General features: G+C 56.0%; 6 protein-coding genes across 6 annotated transcripts; 2 read left to right on the top strand and 4 right to left on the bottom strand.

Annotated features, from left to right (window-relative positions):
* Positions 1–1,547: 1,547 nt before the first annotated feature.
* Positions 1,548–3,757, bottom strand: TRAVEDRAFT_56873 (uncharacterized protein). The gene is made up of 6 exons (XM_008036984.1): positions 3,510–3,757; positions 3,136–3,454; positions 2,784–3,065; positions 2,660–2,728; positions 2,442–2,602; positions 1,548–2,394 (listed from the first exon to the last, which is right to left on the bottom strand). Exons 1-6 carry the CDS (start codon positions 3,647–3,649, stop codon positions 1,818–1,820), a joined length of 1,548 nt encoding a protein of 515 aa, XP_008035175.1. The 5' UTR covers positions 3,650–3,757; the 3' UTR covers positions 1,548–1,817.
* A 594-nt stretch (positions 3,758–4,351) lies between these two features.
* Positions 4,352–7,080, bottom strand: TRAVEDRAFT_115246 (poly-A polymerase; the record flags this gene model as incomplete). The annotated part of the gene is made up of 12 exons (XM_008037324.1): positions 4,352–4,687; positions 4,748–4,823; positions 4,872–4,995; positions 5,050–5,312; positions 5,366–5,504; positions 5,563–5,683; positions 5,738–5,810; positions 5,867–6,005; positions 6,056–6,145; positions 6,196–6,361; positions 6,423–6,681; positions 6,908–7,080. 12 exons carry the CDS (start codon positions 7,078–7,080, stop codon positions 4,352–4,354), a joined length of 1,959 nt encoding a protein of 652 aa, XP_008035515.1.
* A 304-nt stretch (positions 7,081–7,384) lies between these two features.
* TRAVEDRAFT_56872 (polymerase) lies at positions 7,385–10,190 on the bottom strand. The gene is made up of 14 exons (XM_008036983.1): positions 10,168–10,190; positions 9,990–10,118; positions 9,637–9,895; positions 9,416–9,581; positions 9,276–9,365; positions 9,090–9,228; positions 8,963–9,035; positions 8,792–8,912; positions 8,604–8,742; positions 8,283–8,545; positions 8,093–8,216; positions 7,960–8,041; positions 7,874–7,905; positions 7,385–7,816 (listed from the first exon to the last, which is right to left on the bottom strand). The coding sequence occupies exons 1-14, from the start codon at positions 10,182–10,184 to the stop codon at positions 7,627–7,629; spliced, it is 1,824 nt and encodes a 607-aa protein (XP_008035174.1). The 5' UTR covers positions 10,185–10,190; the 3' UTR covers positions 7,385–7,626.
* Positions 10,191–10,423: 233 nt separating this feature from the next.
* On the top strand, positions 10,424–12,564 carry TRAVEDRAFT_117338 (Glutamyl-tRNA-Gln amidotransferase B subunit; the record flags this gene model as incomplete). The annotated part of the gene is made up of 11 exons (XM_008037323.1): positions 10,424–10,589; positions 10,651–10,727; positions 10,788–10,929; positions 10,978–11,057; positions 11,113–11,216; positions 11,281–11,365; positions 11,420–11,531; positions 11,594–11,766; positions 11,827–12,041; positions 12,105–12,223; positions 12,284–12,564. The coding sequence occupies 11 exons, from the start codon at positions 10,424–10,426 to the stop codon at positions 12,562–12,564; spliced, it is 1,554 nt and encodes a 517-aa protein (XP_008035514.1).
* A 176-nt stretch (positions 12,565–12,740) lies between these two features.
* On the bottom strand, positions 12,741–13,563 carry TRAVEDRAFT_35090 (uncharacterized protein; the record flags this gene model as incomplete). Its single annotated transcript, XM_008036719.1, has 4 exons — positions 12,741–12,874; positions 12,937–13,174; positions 13,239–13,408; positions 13,485–13,563. 4 exons carry the CDS (start codon positions 13,561–13,563, stop codon positions 12,741–12,743), a joined length of 621 nt encoding a protein of 206 aa, XP_008034910.1.
* Positions 13,564–14,065: 502 nt separating this feature from the next.
* On the top strand, positions 14,066–15,814 carry TRAVEDRAFT_116676 (uncharacterized protein; the record flags this gene model as incomplete). The annotated part of the gene is made up of 10 exons (XM_008037322.1): positions 14,066–14,206; positions 14,265–14,401; positions 14,463–14,557; positions 14,640–14,709; positions 14,762–14,837; positions 14,894–14,986; positions 15,039–15,095; positions 15,148–15,209; positions 15,258–15,503; positions 15,580–15,814. The coding sequence occupies 10 exons, from the start codon at positions 14,066–14,068 to the stop codon at positions 15,812–15,814; spliced, it is 1,212 nt and encodes a 403-aa protein (XP_008035513.1).
* Between the last annotated feature and the right edge of the window lie 33 nt (positions 15,815–15,847).

The following is a 15,847-nucleotide window of genomic DNA, read 5'->3' as shown; positions in this document are numbered from 1 at the left end:
GTCTGACACATACGTGACCGCAGGTATACCCGTGCTCCGGACACTGGTCAGGGAAGGTCATTCAAGATCCAATTGGGAGAACGAATCGTTGGGCCAGGTACTCGCCAACTTCGGCGGCCTCACACACGGCGTCGACCCTTGGCGAACCTTGGGACCTGACCAAGAGCCTGGGAATCCGCCACGGTCAACCGAGCGGAGTGGATTCAAATGGCAGAGGCGGTGCCAACTTCACTTCTCGACGCAACGCTGCTCGGAAGGCGCGGGGTTTGCCTATCTATTCAGTGGTGCGATCCCAATCCTGGCTCGCACCATCGCAGCGGTAAAGCATGCGCCTCCACCGGGAGCAGTTTGCGACACAGCAGGCCAACCTGGGAGGCCTGCTACACGAGTTACGCCGGAGGCGATGCAGTGGGTGGCCATCCACACACTCCCCCATCAAGGTGGCTGACAGAACCTAGTTGCGTGCCGCCGTTCTCCCGCTGCACGCTCCCATGGCCCGTGAGCACATTCGACTGATCATGATGTGTGCCAAACGGTGTTGCGACCCCTTCCGCCGTCCCGGCCGCCCGTGAGCACCACCCAACCTAACGCGGACGGCGAGATCCTGCAGGGCGGTCCTACTGAGATATCACCGTCGCAGCTCGCAGCCTCGGGCGTCGGACGGAGAGCGGCCCATCGTCTGGTCATCGCCCTGTGCGTCCCCACCCCCTTCTCGAACCACTGTTTGATGCCTGCAGGCGGGCCCAGCGGGGCCTGGGAGCAGAAGGCGTAGTGCGGCGGCGAACCATGGCTTCGCGCTTCAGCCAATCACGATGGAAGGCCCAGCGCAACGATGCGCACGGGCTCTGTGCGAGTTCGACGGATGCGCGCAGCTCACTCAAGTCCTTTCAGTATCATTGAAAGGCCGCCCAATCTTACGCGATCCCGCGGGCAGGCGTTCGGAGACATACAGAGATCCACCCACGCTTGCAATAACACGGTGTTCAATAAAGCTGTACAGCATTTGCCGTATATGGGGACCACCACGAAACCCCTGTAACGCGGGAGGATGGTCTGGCGCCTTGCAGCTCTACCAATTGCCATGAACCCAGACGGATGGTTCAAGACATACTAGCGTCGAAGGCGACCAACGGCCGAGCGAAAGCGGAGCGCCAGGGAGCAGGGGCGTCCAAGACCCTGTAGTTCCAGGCGCAGTCTTTCATTAGCAAGGCGCGTATAATGTATCACAGTGCAACTGTAATTCTGGGAGCAGCAAACGCCAGTCGCATCTCCGGCACGAGCGTGCGATGTGTACCAGCCGGAAACAGCGTGCGCACGTCGCTAGTGCGTAAGTGCGGCATGAACTCATCGCGGTGGAAGACATACTTGCACTGGTTCGTGTCTTGTAAAGTTTGCTGCTTCTTCGATTGATATGAGCACTGGAGCACTGAAGAAACTCACCTTGGAGCGCCACCCATTGCGAAGATGGATGGCCAGGTGGATTCTGGCGTGAAGAAGTAATGTTGGCCACAGGTGTTCACAGCGAGCTCCGCGGAGCGTAGCCACGAATTAACCGCTATATACAACAAAGGCGGTAATGTATCAGATAGCCTGTGTAATACACGTACACCTCTATAGCAATGTTGACATGGTACCTAAGGGCAAACACTGTGAGCTGCTACACTATCGGTCTGTAACCAAATATGTTAGCTGTCTAGGGGGAAAAGTTCGGTCGTGAGGACGGAGTAGGATAATCTATGACAAGAACAGCGGCATCAGCGTAAGCTAATAAGTGTCTCGTGTGGTGTGTGCTCGTTCTGAAAGTAGAAAGGGCGGTATCAGTAGCGGCGTCCGGCCGCTCTGGCGCGTTTGACCGCGGCGTTGCGCACGAAGTATGTGGCGGCGGCGATCGCGGCGACACCGAGAATGACACCGATTGCGATGCCAGCCTTGGCGCCACCTGAGAGGCCTCCACTGGAGCCAGAGTCGGACGATGTCGGCGACGACCCCGAGGTCGGGGAAGACTGGGACCCAGACCCCGATGACGACGGGTTGCCACCAAACGGCCAGTAGTCGCCGCCGTCGGGCGGCATGATACAGGTCAAGCTGTCGCCGTCTGGGATCTGCTGGAAGCCGTCCTGGATGCTCGACGACGTGACCGTGGTCTCGTCCTGGACGAAAGGTGCGGGGGTGGGCGTGATGTCTGTGGTGCTGCAGTTCGGACCGTTCGAGCCGATGAAGGACGTGTTCCCGACGAGAATATTCCCCTGTACGGTGAAGTTCGTAGCGGACGAGATGGCCATGCCATAGCCGAACGCGCCCGTGAGTTGGTTATTCAGGACGGTCCCAGACAGGCTGACGTTGTTGAAATAGCGGTCGCCGAACCAGGTCCGTGGGCCAATGGCAATACCGATCCTAACCGGAGTTAGACTCAGGACGTGATATGGAGGAAAAAGACATACTTGATAATTGCGTCTTCAGCATTGACGCCTTTGGTCTCGGTGCCCTCGGCGGTCTCAGTCGCAAAACCGCCTCTGATGGTGTTGTCGCGCACGACTGTATTAGTGTAGTTTCCGTTCCAGGGGTCGTAATCCACCATGTTGATACCGCCGAGAAGTGTCATCTACGAAGAGTTGTCAAGCTTCTATCCACACGCAAATTTGAGTGGGCAGTGACATACCGTTTCGACCCATATAGTGTTATTTTCTACCAACGTTCCAGGTGCCCCAAACAGAACGATTCCTCCATCCTGGAGACAACGTGAGCGCTATCCCAGAGTAGCTCGGTGTACATTGAATGCTTACCGTCGGGTTGTTTACCATGTTATTCCGGACCAAGCTATTCTGGCAACTGACGCTAATGCCGTCCGCCCACTGCTGGAACGCATCAGACCCGCACGGGCCGATATCGTTGTTCTGCACCGTGACATTGGTGCATGTGAACGCGCCCTCCGCAATGTGCAGACACGACCAGCTGCGCGGGTCGAACGAGTGCACGTATTCGATCAACTGGTTCGCGTTCGAGCCGCCCATTTCGATATTCGCCCCGCCGTTCGTCGGCGCCGCCCCGGCGCGCGTGCCGTTGATCTGTAAGTTTGCGCGGAGGTAACCTAGAAGTTAGAACGGGGCGCGCGGGGAAGATTTCGCCTCTGCGGACCTGGATGTTACGCAGCTTCACCCCGCTGCAGTTCTGACAGGTGCCATCCACTGCGGTGGTGTGGCCCTGGCCGTTAGCCACGGGCCCGGAGACGACAAGGGTGGCACGGGTGTCGTCAGTAGGATAGCCTACGGTGCTGATTTCCTGATCTTGGGCGTTGAATAGGATGGGGGCTTGGATGTGATACTGGACGCCCGGACACAACGGAAGGACATATCCAGCGCCGGAGGAATTGAGTAGGGTGTTTAGGCGGTCCGTAAGCGTGTTCAGAGGGTCGGCAGGTTCGCAGTCTGCCCGCGCATGAAGCGCAGGGTGATGTCTATTTCTCGTTGAGTCCCTTGATTATCTAGTCCGGGTTGCGAAGGCATGCTTACTCGGCGAAAAGGGTATCATCCGGTACTGGGAGACCTGAAACGGACCGCCTATGTTGGTATGCCATCCTGCGGTTCTCCAACGCGCCCTCCGCGACCGAAACGAGGAGCATTGCCGCCAGGAAAAGCGAGCGAGACGCCATTTCGGAGATGTACCTCCGGGAAGTCGTCCAGAAGTCGTACCAGGGTAGTAGGAGCAGTGCCGAGCTCAGAGAAGAGCGTTCCTACGGTTCCGGGCAGAGAACGGACGAGAGAAAGGAGGGTGTGGAAAAGGAGCGACTGAAAGGGGGAGATAGCGAGGCAAACGCGAGGCCGTCCGGCTGGGGCGTCGGCGTCGAGCTCGGCGGTGTCCAAGAGGGTTGGCTCAGGCGCCCGTACACAACCCGATCGTGGCGTCAAATTCGGTAATTATATTCTTACGTTGCCTCCTCGACACTCCTGCTCATGCTGTGCACTGTCGGCAAAGAGGTTCCTGCAGGGAAGGCTCGATATACGCTGCATACTCGATACAATACATCATTGCTACTCGACAAACTGAAAATACAAGTGTAGTGGGCGGGCTCGGCGAAAGATGTCACAGGAACACAAGGAGAGGCAGGCACGGCGTATACCCAGGAACAATCCAGAGAAGCATCCGCCAGCAGCCTGGAACATCGCAAAGCCGTATAAGTTACCTGACAAGGCCAACGGCGGCAGAAAACAATACGATCCGAACGCTGACGTTCACTGTATCGTAAGCAAACAAGGGCCAGAGGTCTTCTCTATGTCTTGAGGTAGCGCAGTGGGAGAGGAGTCGTCCGGGCGGTAGGCAAGACGTTGAGGTGCTCGGACAACACACCGTGGTGCTATGGTACAGTCGCCGTTGCGACAGCGACATTCTCGCCTCTCGGCAGTTGAGGCGACTTGATTTGTGAAGGCTCTTTGATGGGCGACTTGTAGGCAGCAGCAGAAGACGGTGGGCGTTCTACAACCGTGGCGGTGTTGATGTGCGGCAAGGAGTTGATACCGTTTTCCGCATTTTTCAACGCTTCGTGCGGAGGTACAACCGCCGATGTTTCTGACATGGAATGTCTGTATAGCATGAGCATACAGCCGTGACGGAAAGGTGCAGTAGTATTTTGGACCAACCGGGCTTTCTTGTTGGGGACGTCGGGTGACGTGTTATTGAACCGATCGGTAGTCTTATGCAAATGCAAGATAGAGGTCAACGGTATCTTCTTGAAGGCATCGAATTTACACACCTTTGTATTTGGGCGCTTCTGTGCCAACCTAGGTTGTCGCTCGCCCTCGTCGAAGACGTAGTCCGGTAAGATAGCGCTGGCGAGAACGATGAGCGTAGCAAGAGGGAAACGCAGGATGGTGTACCTTCGGATATGTCGCACAACGATGCCCATTTTGTTCTCGTCAAACTTCTCCCACATCTTGACGAGCTTGGTGAATTCCGTGGTCGGATACGAGATATCTAACCGTCGAGGACCAACAGAGCCAGCTTCACATAGACAAGGGTGAGTTACTACGCAGACAGGAATCGGTGAGGACGTACGTTGTCGAGGCTCGACCACTAGGCCGATGTAGAAAGTCGTCGAGTAGACCGCACTCCCACCCTCCACACCCTCGATATCCTCTTTCTTGCGCTTGGCGATCGCCTCGGAGATCTCTCCTTGAGCAACAGCTCGTACTTCCTCGTCGGTGAGGCAGTATGACACTTGCTCGAACCCCTTGATGAATGGATGGGCGAGCGCTAAGCTCTCGACGTATTCTAGCTTCATGACGAGCTGTCGTATCCGGGACTCAACAGTGCCGGACCTGTCCAATTGTCAGAAAGCGCTTCGATGTCGTGCGAGCCAGGCATAACGTACCATTTGATCTGTACGTCCGGGCCACCTGTCGAAGCGATCACTTGCAGGTAATACCGGTATTTGTGGAAGAAGTCGTGCTTGGCGAATAAGTCAGACCAACTCGCCTTCCCCACTATGATGTTGTCCACAATGTCGGACGCTAATGCAATCATCAGCACCTAGTCAAGAAAGGAAAAAAATTATCCATGAATGCTTACCTTTCTTGAACTCCTCCGTCATGATCATTTGAGTGGACTGAGTTACGTTGTGCGTGGCGCACATTGAAGGATAGGCTGGCGTGATGATGGGCATACGGTGTGCTCTATCGGCGGGATACAACTGTGTCCGGATTAGTGCTGGGTTCCCGGAGGAAAGGATCTCCGAGCGCTATACCTTGGGGTTCCATACCCGCACGGGGAGCGGTCCGTCTTCGATAGGTTTCAACATTACAGGTTGTGGCCACGTCCTGAAACGTACGAATCGTTAGCTCGACTGAAGGAAAAGGAAAGAGGGCGCACCCACCATTGATACATGATAATGAAGAACCTGCTGACAATCGCGCCTGCTATGGCATTAGGATACAACTGGCATATTCGAGCGACAAGCATCGCCCATGCTACGCCGCCCAGGAACCCGTTCACGTTCGAGTAGATAGCTCGTCCTAGAAGAACCGTGAGTGACGCGCTTTACCGCCGCTAAACTGTGACTTACGTTGCGCCCAGAGCTTGATACATCGGAGAGCGTTGCGGAATACCGTCACATTAGGGACTAACCGCAGAATTTCATCCGTTACTCTTGAACCTATAGTCATGCTGAGCCAGTGTGTCAAATTCAGACGGACGGCTTCATACCGTTTAGACTGCGTACGCATCGCTCGTCCAAGTTACGGAGCAGATTGTCGTCTTGCAATGACAGGTCGTCCGAGATGGTTGATAGCGCGAGGCGCGCCATGACCAAGTCGATCGGAATACCGGAGATCTTCGTCTTGATGATCGGGACATACGCGTCCGGGACACCCTACATTGCACCTGTCACTCCCCGCCGCCCGCGAGCTTCCACAAGACACTAGCCAACGCACCGACACCTCTATCACGCCTTCTGTCTCCTTGAGCATGTCCTCGAATACGTCGAAGAAGTCCTCTCGTGAAACGTGCTTGGGCACGACACATAGCGTGTCGATATCCGAGCCAGGGCCGTGGACGCCTAGTCGATATGAGCCGAACGTGAAGATTTTCCCCCCAGCGGCGGTGGCAGCGGCTTCGGAGAGGCCTCTTGATAGCGATACCTGGTGTACAAATTTCTTGACGAGGGCTGCTAGGCGTCCTAAGACGATCTCCCTACGACCGAACGGGTGAAATCAGCATATATCCAACGTCTATGCCACGCGCCACGAGCGCACACAATTCATGAAGGGCGCAAAGCACGCCAGGAAAGATTGAAACACAATACACGTCTTCTTGCATCGGTGATATGACGCATACGCGCGGGGAAGTGATCAACACGGGAACAGGTACGGGACCTGCGCACCCACCGCACCCAACGAAAGCAACTGCGGCTACTCACCTCGTCTTGGCTTCAGCCTCGCTCTCAAAAGTCCCTTGCCGTCGGAGCTCCTCGAGGAGGGTCACCGTAACCTCCTTCTCGCGCGGCGTGGATTCTGCGACAGCGATGGGGGGCGTAACGCCCAAGTATTTAGGTGTTCTGCGCCGAGCGAACGTCGGCGAGGGGTAACGCATATTTGGCGAAGACAGCTCACCCGTTTGTATGGGCCATTATATCTGAAGCGACAGATAAAACGGCGGGGGCGAAGTGCGGGAGATGGGCGAGAGTATGGTGTTCGACTGACAAACTCGCGGAACCTCGGGAGCACGCCCAAGCTCGGAGGACCCTCGGCATCTCCCGAGTCGACATTACGCCGCCCGTGCCGACGTCACTCCTGCAGCAGCTCTTTTGTCAACCACACAATTGTTGCACGCAATCGGTCGGTGCGAGCAGCGGTCGAGACAAGGATGACATGTTCGAAAATCTGATCATTGATGCGCTAAAATACAGGGGTCGTGTGTAAAGACAATACTAGACTGGAACTAATGTAACTTGAGAACCCAAATGATCGCCCTGACCCAGCAGATACCTCGGAAGTGGAAGAAGCGTACGTATGGCTAGGTGAGTGTGTGCGAGTGAATAAGGTAGACGGACTGCAGGAGATGAGCTGGTGGCACATGAAGCAGAAGATGTCCGGCGTAATAACCAACGGTACCTGAGATACGGGAGACATGAGCTCGTCACGCGCTTGCGGCGACGGTCAAGGGATCTGGCGTTTGCGAGGTCGCAGACGTGTGGGGCAAATCGTCTAACATGTTGGAACCTGCGTCTGCGGAATTGGTCTGTAGCACCTGAGATGAAGACGCTGGGAGGCGTGTAGACGACGCCGAAGAGGTTGGACGAGATTGCATATCGACTCCGAGGTCCGTTCTACGGTGACACATAAGTCAGCCAAAAAGACACATGACCCGTCAATTGAGTGCTTACCTCGACCTCTTCGTAGCCGGGGCCGGCGAGTCCTTCAGTGGAAGGTCAGCGAGCCGTGTGGTCCTACGGTCATCTTCGGTACTTGCCTTGATACTCCGGCTGCGTTTGGTTGGACGGGACGCCGCCTCCCGCTCACCAGGCTCGAACACGAAGTCGGGGAGCACCGTGCTGAAGCAACATCAGTTAACAACTCTTACCATAAACGTGCGATATACGAACTGCTTGATGTGCCGAACCGCTATGTGCATTGCAGATTCGTCGTACTTCTCCCACATCTTAGTCATCTTGACGAACTCCGTTGTCGGATACGAGATGTCGAGTCTGCGAGGGCCCGTCGAACCCGCTTGGGATACACATAGGTCAGCATATTTCAAACGATGGATAATCTGGCGTGAACACTGATAACTACCTTCCTTGGGCTTGATGGACAGGCCAATGAAGAATGATGTGGTGTGCACGGTGATTACACCCTCCTTGTCGGCCACGTCTTCCTTCTTGCGCTGCGCAACGGCTGGAGGAATTTCACCACGGGTTACGACCTGCGCTTCCTCCTCGGAGAGGCAGTAGTAGACGACATCGAATCCCTTGATGAAAGGGTGCGCCAACTTCAGGGCGTCGACGTACTCAAGCCTCATTACCAACTGCCGAATCTTAGACGCCACTGTGCCGGACCTAGGACGCAAGGATTGAGCACTGAACGCAGTCTGAAGTTTGTGTGTCTTCGACATACCATTTGTTCTGCATTTCAAGATCACGCGACGCCGCAACGACTTGAAGATAGAACCGATATCTCTGGAAGAAGTCATGCTTCACAAAGAGCGCGGACCATTCTGCTTTCCCGAGCATGACATCATCCACGATGGCGCAACCTACACCAGGACATCAGGCGAAGTAATTAGAGAACTGCGATCGCGTTACCTCTCTGGAATTCCTCCTTCATGATTTGCTGCGTAGATTGCATTACATTGTGGGTGGCACACATAGATGGGTAAGCCGGCGTGATGATAGGCATCCGGTGAGATCTGTCCTGGGAATACACCTAAAAGAGGACTTAGCGGCCAGAGCGTTCGATGGAGGGATAGTGCTTGCCTTGGGATTCCATACGCGCACTTGCAGTGGGCCGTCTTCGATAGGTTTGAGGAGTACAGGCTGCGGCCACGACCTGTGACAGATGTTAGCCATATGTTGTTCAATTCGATCGCACAGCCCAACTGACCACTTATGCATGATGACGAAGAACCGGCTGACGATAGCACCAGCAACGGCATTAGGATACAGCTGGCAGACACGGGCAACGAGCATTGCCCAGGCGACGCCACCGAGAAAGCCGTTGACATTGGAGTACACGGCTCGTTCTAAACAAGGCATGAGATGCGATCTCGGTTACTGTGATTGTACTTACTCTGCGCCCACAGCTTGATGCATCGCAACGCCGTCCGGAAGACGTCGACGTTGGGAACAAGCCGCAGAATCTCGTTGATCACGCGAGAACCTAAATGCAGCATGAATGACCTGTAAGCTGACAACTCGCTGTTCACAAACCGTTGAGACTGCGGATCGACTTCTCGTCGAGGTTTCTCAAAAGGTTGTCGTCTTGAAGGTCCAGGTCCTCAGGAATTATAGGCAGATCAAGCTGAGCGAATAGCAGATCGATAGGGATACCAGAAATCTCTGTCGAAATAATGGGTACATATGCCTCGGGGACGCCCTGCGGTAGATAAGCAGTCAGAATACGAGGCATCCTGATACGTACGGGTACGTACCGAGACTTCCGTTACGCCCTCCATCTCGCGCAACATTCCCTCTAATACATTGAAGAAGTCGTCCCGAGTGACATGTCGCGGAGCGACACAAAGAGTATCTATGTCAGCGCCCGGGCCGTGTACGCCGAGCCTGTATGAACCGAAGGTGTAGATTTTGCCTCCTGCGGCGTTTGCTGCTGCCTCTGAAAGACCGCGGGATAAGGATACTTGTCGTACAAACTTCTTGATCAAAGCAGCTAGACGACCGAGTACGATCTCCCTAAGAACAAGGGTACACCGTGTGAGCTCCCGTCGCCACTCACGCCGTGGCCGCTCCGTCCCACACGCAGCCAGCAGAGATCGTGCATGCTTACCTCGTCTTCGCTTCCTCCTCACTCTCAAAGATTCCTTGGCGTTGGAGCTCACCCATGAGGGTAGTCGTCACTTCCTTCTCCCGGATGCTCGATTCATTGGTAGAGATGGGCGGTGTCACGCCGAGATATCTGCCAGGAAGTAAGCCACAATCCCAGGGGCTGTCTACTGCTATCGTACCCAGTTCCTGACGCCATTGAACGAGTATGTGCAGTGTGCGATAGTGAGAGTAGTGGATGGACTCGGACGAGAGGTCGTCGTGGAGAACAAGGAAGAGTGCGAGGTCGGGCTCCGGCGCCGTCCATGTCTAACCTCGGCCACTGCCGAGATGGTTCTATGGGCGCCAATGTTGGAATTAGACACGGGCGCTAACTTTGCCGCACTTGGTCGCGCCTCGGGCTCGGGGAGTGAGGTTGTCCCTTACCACCATCCACATATGCTCGCCTATGGCAGGGCACGTCTTATAACGCGTGTGACTGTGCCGAATCGACATGTGCACATAGGCAGAAACCACAAGGAGGACGCACGGTGGCCAGGCTGGGAGCTCGTGGTAGGAATCGAGGTGCACGCGCAGATCAAGTCGAGTCGGAAACTCTTCTCTGGTAAGCACGCGGATACCACCTGCACATGCACCATGCACAATATACTCAGGTGTGCCAACAGAGACTTTGGTGTCTAAATGGACTGGGCAAAATGCACACGTTTCCGCCTTTGACGCGGCGTTCCCTGGAACTCTACCTGTAACGCGTCTACATGAGGTCACCGTGCCTGCCCCCTGACCGAGGTCGTATCTATTGTAGCGACTGAACCCTAAATGCGTCGAACTAGGCGTCCGGACTGCCATTGCACTGAATGCAGACGTCCAACAGAGGTCCGCTTTCGACAGGAAGCACTATTTCTATGCGGACCTACCTTCAGGGTACCAGATCACGCAGCAATACGGTATGTGCACTTGACACGTACACGAGCCATAGTCTGACACGGTTGCAGCACCCATTGCCCGCAACGGCCATCTGCGGTTGGAGAAGGATGACATCGCCGTGCGCATTAAGCAGGTCCAGCTGGAGCAGGTGAGTGTTTCGGTAATAGCGCATCCCTGTCCTCGGCACCTTTTACATCTCTCAGGACACAGGGAAGTCCACCTTCGTGCCGCGAAACAAACTCACGGCGATAGACCTCAACCGCGCCGGAATGCCGCTCATGGAGATCGTCTCGGAGCCTGACATGCGGTACGTTCCATTCATGCCTTCGTCGTCATCCCGGTGTATTGAGGCAAGGCGTTTCATGCGGCAGCTCGCCGGAGGAAGCAGCGAATTACGTGCGCACACTCCAGGCACTCCTGCGGTCTGTAGGTTCCAGCGACGGTAACATGGAACAGGTACTAGGAATCGGCTTCATTCCAGTGGATAAGCTCACACACCCTATGATGTAGGGTTCGCTTCGCTGCGACGTCAATGTGTCTGTAAACCGCATAGGTCGGCCTCCTGGCACCCGTTGTGAGATCAAGAACCTCAACAGCGTCAAGAACATGACGGTGGCTATCAGTGAGTCAACCCTGACTTCCTGGATGTGGACGTCAGCGTCTGACGGCAGCAATTGCGCATAGCCTGCGAGGCCTTCCGACAAATTGCGCTGCTCGACCGCGGCGCTCCTGTTTTACAGGAGACACGCGGGTTTGACGAGGAGAAGGCGGAGACGTATGCTCTGCGAAGCAAAGAAGACGCTCCAGATTACAGATACATGCCTGACCCGAACATCCCGCCGCTGCTCCTCCACAAGGTTTGTCTTTCACGTTGTTACAGTGGTTCATCGGCTACGTGCTCACACTTGAGCGCGCAGAATTACATCGATGACATCCGTGGCAAGATGCCCGAGCTTCCGGACGCCACCCGTGACCGTTTGTTGAGTCAAGGCCTTTCCGAGCGAGACGTCGAGGTCCTGATGGACGTCGACTCCGGCCGAGAAGTCGGATTCGACGGTGAGCTTGGTCGGGGTGCTGTAGCCTACTTCGACGAAGTATCGCGAAGTCGAGACCCCAAGGCGGTCGTGAATTGGTTAGATTCCTCGTTCACACCCGGACAGAACTGGCAACCTATTAACACTTCGACTTTGAACAGGATCACACACGAGCTTCTCGGTCAGCTGGCATTCCGCCATGAGACCTTCAAGCAGAACCCCATCTCCGCCGAGCAAATGGGCGACCTCGTCGACCTTGTGCAAAGTCAAAAAGTGACAGGTATGGACAAAACAATGAGATAGGTCGACGGAAACGCTGACTATATGCGGCGCTATACAGGCACGTCTGGGAAGACTATCCTGCGACATATGCTCTCAACCCACACCCCGGATCTGCCGTCCAAGATCGCGAGGGATTTGCAACTCGTTGCTGTCAGCGATGACGGCGCGTCCCTCGAGGGGTGGTGTCGCGACGCGATCGCCGCACTCCCCGCGGAGGCAGACGCCGTGCGGCGGGGGAATCCAAACGTCGTGAACAAGATCATGGGCCATGTCATGAAGGCCAGCCGTGGCACTGCGAAGGCCCAGGACGCGCGCACAATGCTGCTGAAGCTCCTGTAGCAGTCCTGATGACGCGTTGGCCCCACGTCGGGCTGTCGCGCGCTGACTGATCGTCGCTGGCGGACTTAATTGCTGGTCCAGCTTCGCTGCTGGGGGTGGATGGGACTTCTGGCTTCTGATTCGGCATATGGTACAGCTAATCTGATACACCGCTCTGGCTTTATTGCGCCCCCAGCTCACGCCGTGACCTTCTTCTCGAGGAACTCGGTCCACTCGCGCTCGCCCCACGAGCTCGAGATCTCGTTTGCGATGAGGCCGTCCCACAGGACAGTCGGCGAGACGTGGATGCCATTCTGTCTCGAGAACTTGACTGCAAACGGACTAGCGTCAAGAACCGCCGCCACCCACGCGTGCAGACATCGGCGGACTTACTGGTGTACTTCAGGTCCTCGGTGACGTCGACGCCGCCGTTCGGGGTCGTCTTGAGCGTGACGAGGTCCTTGAACGGCGCCGCCTTGTCCTCGCTGACGGACTCCGCCACGAGCGTGGTGAGCTTCTCACGGATTTCGGTCGGGGTGAGGGTGGAGGTGGGTATGTCGAAGTAGTCGCGCTGGCTCGCAAACAGCGCAAGCGAGAACTTCCAGAACTCCTCTGGGGCGACGCGCGCAACCTGCACGGCGGTCATTGTCAGCCGCTATGTATTGTGTTGGCGTGCGGCACTACACAGGACTTACGGCGAGGCCGGCTTCGTGCACGAAAGTGGAGCTCGCGTGCCAGGGCTGCACCTGGTTGCGGAAGATCACCTTGACCTTCCCGTCGTACTTTCCGCCGGGCGCGAAGAGCGGCTTGAGGACGGAATCGATCGCGAGCGCGATCTTGGCGGAGAACGGGCACACGTAGTCCACTGTGGCCCATCAGCGTGTCAGAGTACAGAGTGTCTTATTCATACGGCGTGAGTGCGGCCGGAAGAAGGCACGTACGGAAGACGTCGAGCGTGTGCGGGGCATCGTACTTGCCCGCGATGACCAGGGCACGCTGGAAGGACGGTTGAAGAGCCATTTGTTGCTTACTGCTGGGGTACTAGCAGCTGGGGACTGTTGCTGTTGGGTGGTGGAGAGGATAAGAGGAGTAGGAGCTGTTGCGAGCTTAGATATAGATCGCCGGGCATGGGCGGCGCTCCCGAACACGCCATAGGTTGCACCAGCGGGTTGGTGATACTCGCACGAGATTGTGCAAGCTCTCGTAAGCGACTAGGTCTGCGTGAGGTTCCATATCGAATTTGACAGTGGATGTATGTTGCGAGCACGATTATTCGTTGCAGCAAGCGTATGAGGGATGGGTAGCATGTTGAGCGTGATTGCAGCGCTCACTGCACCCAGCGTGCCAGCGCTAAACGTCCTCTAACCGTCCACCGGCGTAAGCGCTTCATCCGCACTCTGCTACGGTCTACCATCCCTGACACTCCGAACCTTGGGCTTGCAGCTTTACCTGGTAGTTTCTGTGCGAAAACAACGCTTGCATGCAAAAGAATAAGAGACGCAAACCCTCCACCAACTCTGAAATGTCTTCCTCCAAGTTCTCCAAGTTCTTGACCGATCTTGCAGTATGCCTTCAGGGGGAGAAAGGCCCTGAAATAGCGTACCTGCTAAAGCCAACCGGCGAGCATGGCAAGGGGCTTTTGAAAGACTTCCGCAATCCCACCGTGCGTCCCGACCCGCTATGGTTCCATCTTGTGCCTTACCCATGCGCTGTACTCGTAGCGGCAAAGCTTGTCCTACTACGAAGGAAGCCTCGAGAGCCCCTGGGACGAGATCGCCATCCAATACGTGCTGGTCGTGAACCACTGCGCGCGAAAGCGCGCCGTTGACGCGTTCAAGGAGGAGTGCACCCTAGTTTCGTGAGTGAGTTGGGCCCGCGCCGAAGACAGAAATCCCCCTGATCCCTCGCCCGCGTCGTAGTCTCTTCCTGCGGTTCTTTTCCACCAACAGCGGCTGGACGCTGCCCGCGCTCTTCTCCATCATGCGTGACCTGCGCGACTTGGCCTCCGATGTACGTACGCTCTAGTTTTCGGCGTGAGTGTGAATGGGTAGCTCAGTCCCTGCAGGCCGACCTAGAAGCGGCTTCTCGTGGACAAGACAATACTGCGAACATGGAGGAGGCTGCCCGGGTAATCAGCAAGGCGTTTTCGAGTTGCGTAACTGACAGGTACATTTGTCACTGCCCACCCTCGATGTCCGTGCTCATCGCCGCTCTCCAGGCAGTCGCCTCTGGCGGAGTCGCGAAAATGGGGCGTGTACTACGTTGTTGGCTTGATATTGAAGTGCTACTTTCGGGTATGTGGTTTCCATCTTTTGTCTGTATGTGCGAATAGTGCTTAGCAGTGGCACAGGTCAGGCGAATATCACTGGCGAAGAACATCTTGCGCGCCATTGACGCCAATCCAGATATCCCGCCGCTTTCGGCATACCCTCGATCACACCAGGTATATGATCTTCGCATAGGCTGTTCGGGTCCACCTCATGTCTGCTTGTTAGGTGACCTACAGGTACTATATCGGGATGCTTGGCTTTTTGAGTGAAGACTTCGCAAAGGTACGCCTCGAGGAACTCTACAGGCTGTGACTCTACTAATGTCCGGATCCAGGCGGAGCAAGAGTTGACGCTTGCATTCTATAACTGCTATACGGGCGCGCATAGCAATCAAGAGTCAGTACCACATTGCTGCGCCAAAACATGACGCTGATCGGGCTCCAGGCGTGTCTTGACCTACCTCATCCCGTTACGCATGTTCCGAGGACACCTCCCTTCGCGGGAGTTGATGCGTCGTTTCCCGGTATTAGACGACCTTTACACGCCCTTCCTCAATGCTCTGCGCACGGGTGATATTCGGACCTACGACGCATCGCTGGACAGGTTCGAGCGGCGGCTGGTAGACCTCAACCTGTATCTCACGCTCGAGAAGGCGCGCGAGCTCTGCGTGCGTGGGCTGTTCCGCCGAGTGTACGTGCATCCCGCTCTTGTCGTAAACATCCGTTTCTGACTCCGATTTCTGACATCCACCGCCCGTTGCTTGCAGTTGGATCGCAGCCGAAAAAAGCACACGGATACCGGTATCAATGTTCCTGGCGGCGCTGCGAACAGCCGACGAAGAGACGGCGTCGGAAGAGGCGGAATGTCTAGTGGCGAACATGATCTTCAAGGGCTTCATGCGGGGGTACATCTCGCACGAAAAGCAGATGGTCGTCCTGTCGAACACCAACCCCTTCCCGCGGCTCGCGGACCGCCCATCGCCATATGCACTGCTCCAGTAGTAGTAGTAGTTGGCATATCCGGGCGCGATGTAT

This window comes from Trametes versicolor (genome assembly GCF_000271585.1).
Source record: "Trametes versicolor FP-101664 SS1 unplaced genomic scaffold TRAVEscaffold_3, whole genome shotgun sequence".
Classification (NCBI taxonomy): Eukaryota; Fungi; Basidiomycota; class Agaricomycetes; order Polyporales; family Polyporaceae; genus Trametes; species Trametes versicolor.
This window is presented reverse-complemented; position numbering and strand designations above follow the sequence as displayed.

Coding starts and splice junctions, on each gene's coding strand:
- TRAVEDRAFT_56873 (XM_008036984.1), bottom strand. CDS start 3,649: ATGGCGTCTCGCTCGCTTTTCCTGGCGGCAATGCTCCTCGTTTCGGTC. Junction 3,066..3,135: donor TGAAGCTGCGTAACATCCAG/GTCCGCAGAGGC, acceptor GCAAACTTACAG/ATCAACGGCACGCGCGCCGG. Junction 2,603..2,659: donor ACACTATATGGGTCGAAACG/GTATGTCACTGC, acceptor AACTCTTCGTAG/ATGACACTTCTCGGCGGTAT.
- TRAVEDRAFT_56872 (XM_008036983.1), bottom strand. Junction 8,913..8,962: donor TGCGCGTATGGAATCCCAAG/GCAAGCACTATC, acceptor GTCCTCTTTTAG/GTGTATTCCCAGGACAGATC. Junction 8,042..8,092: donor GCGGTTCGGCACATCAAGCA/GTTCGTATATCG, acceptor ATGTTGCTTCAG/CACGGTGCTCCCCGACTTCG.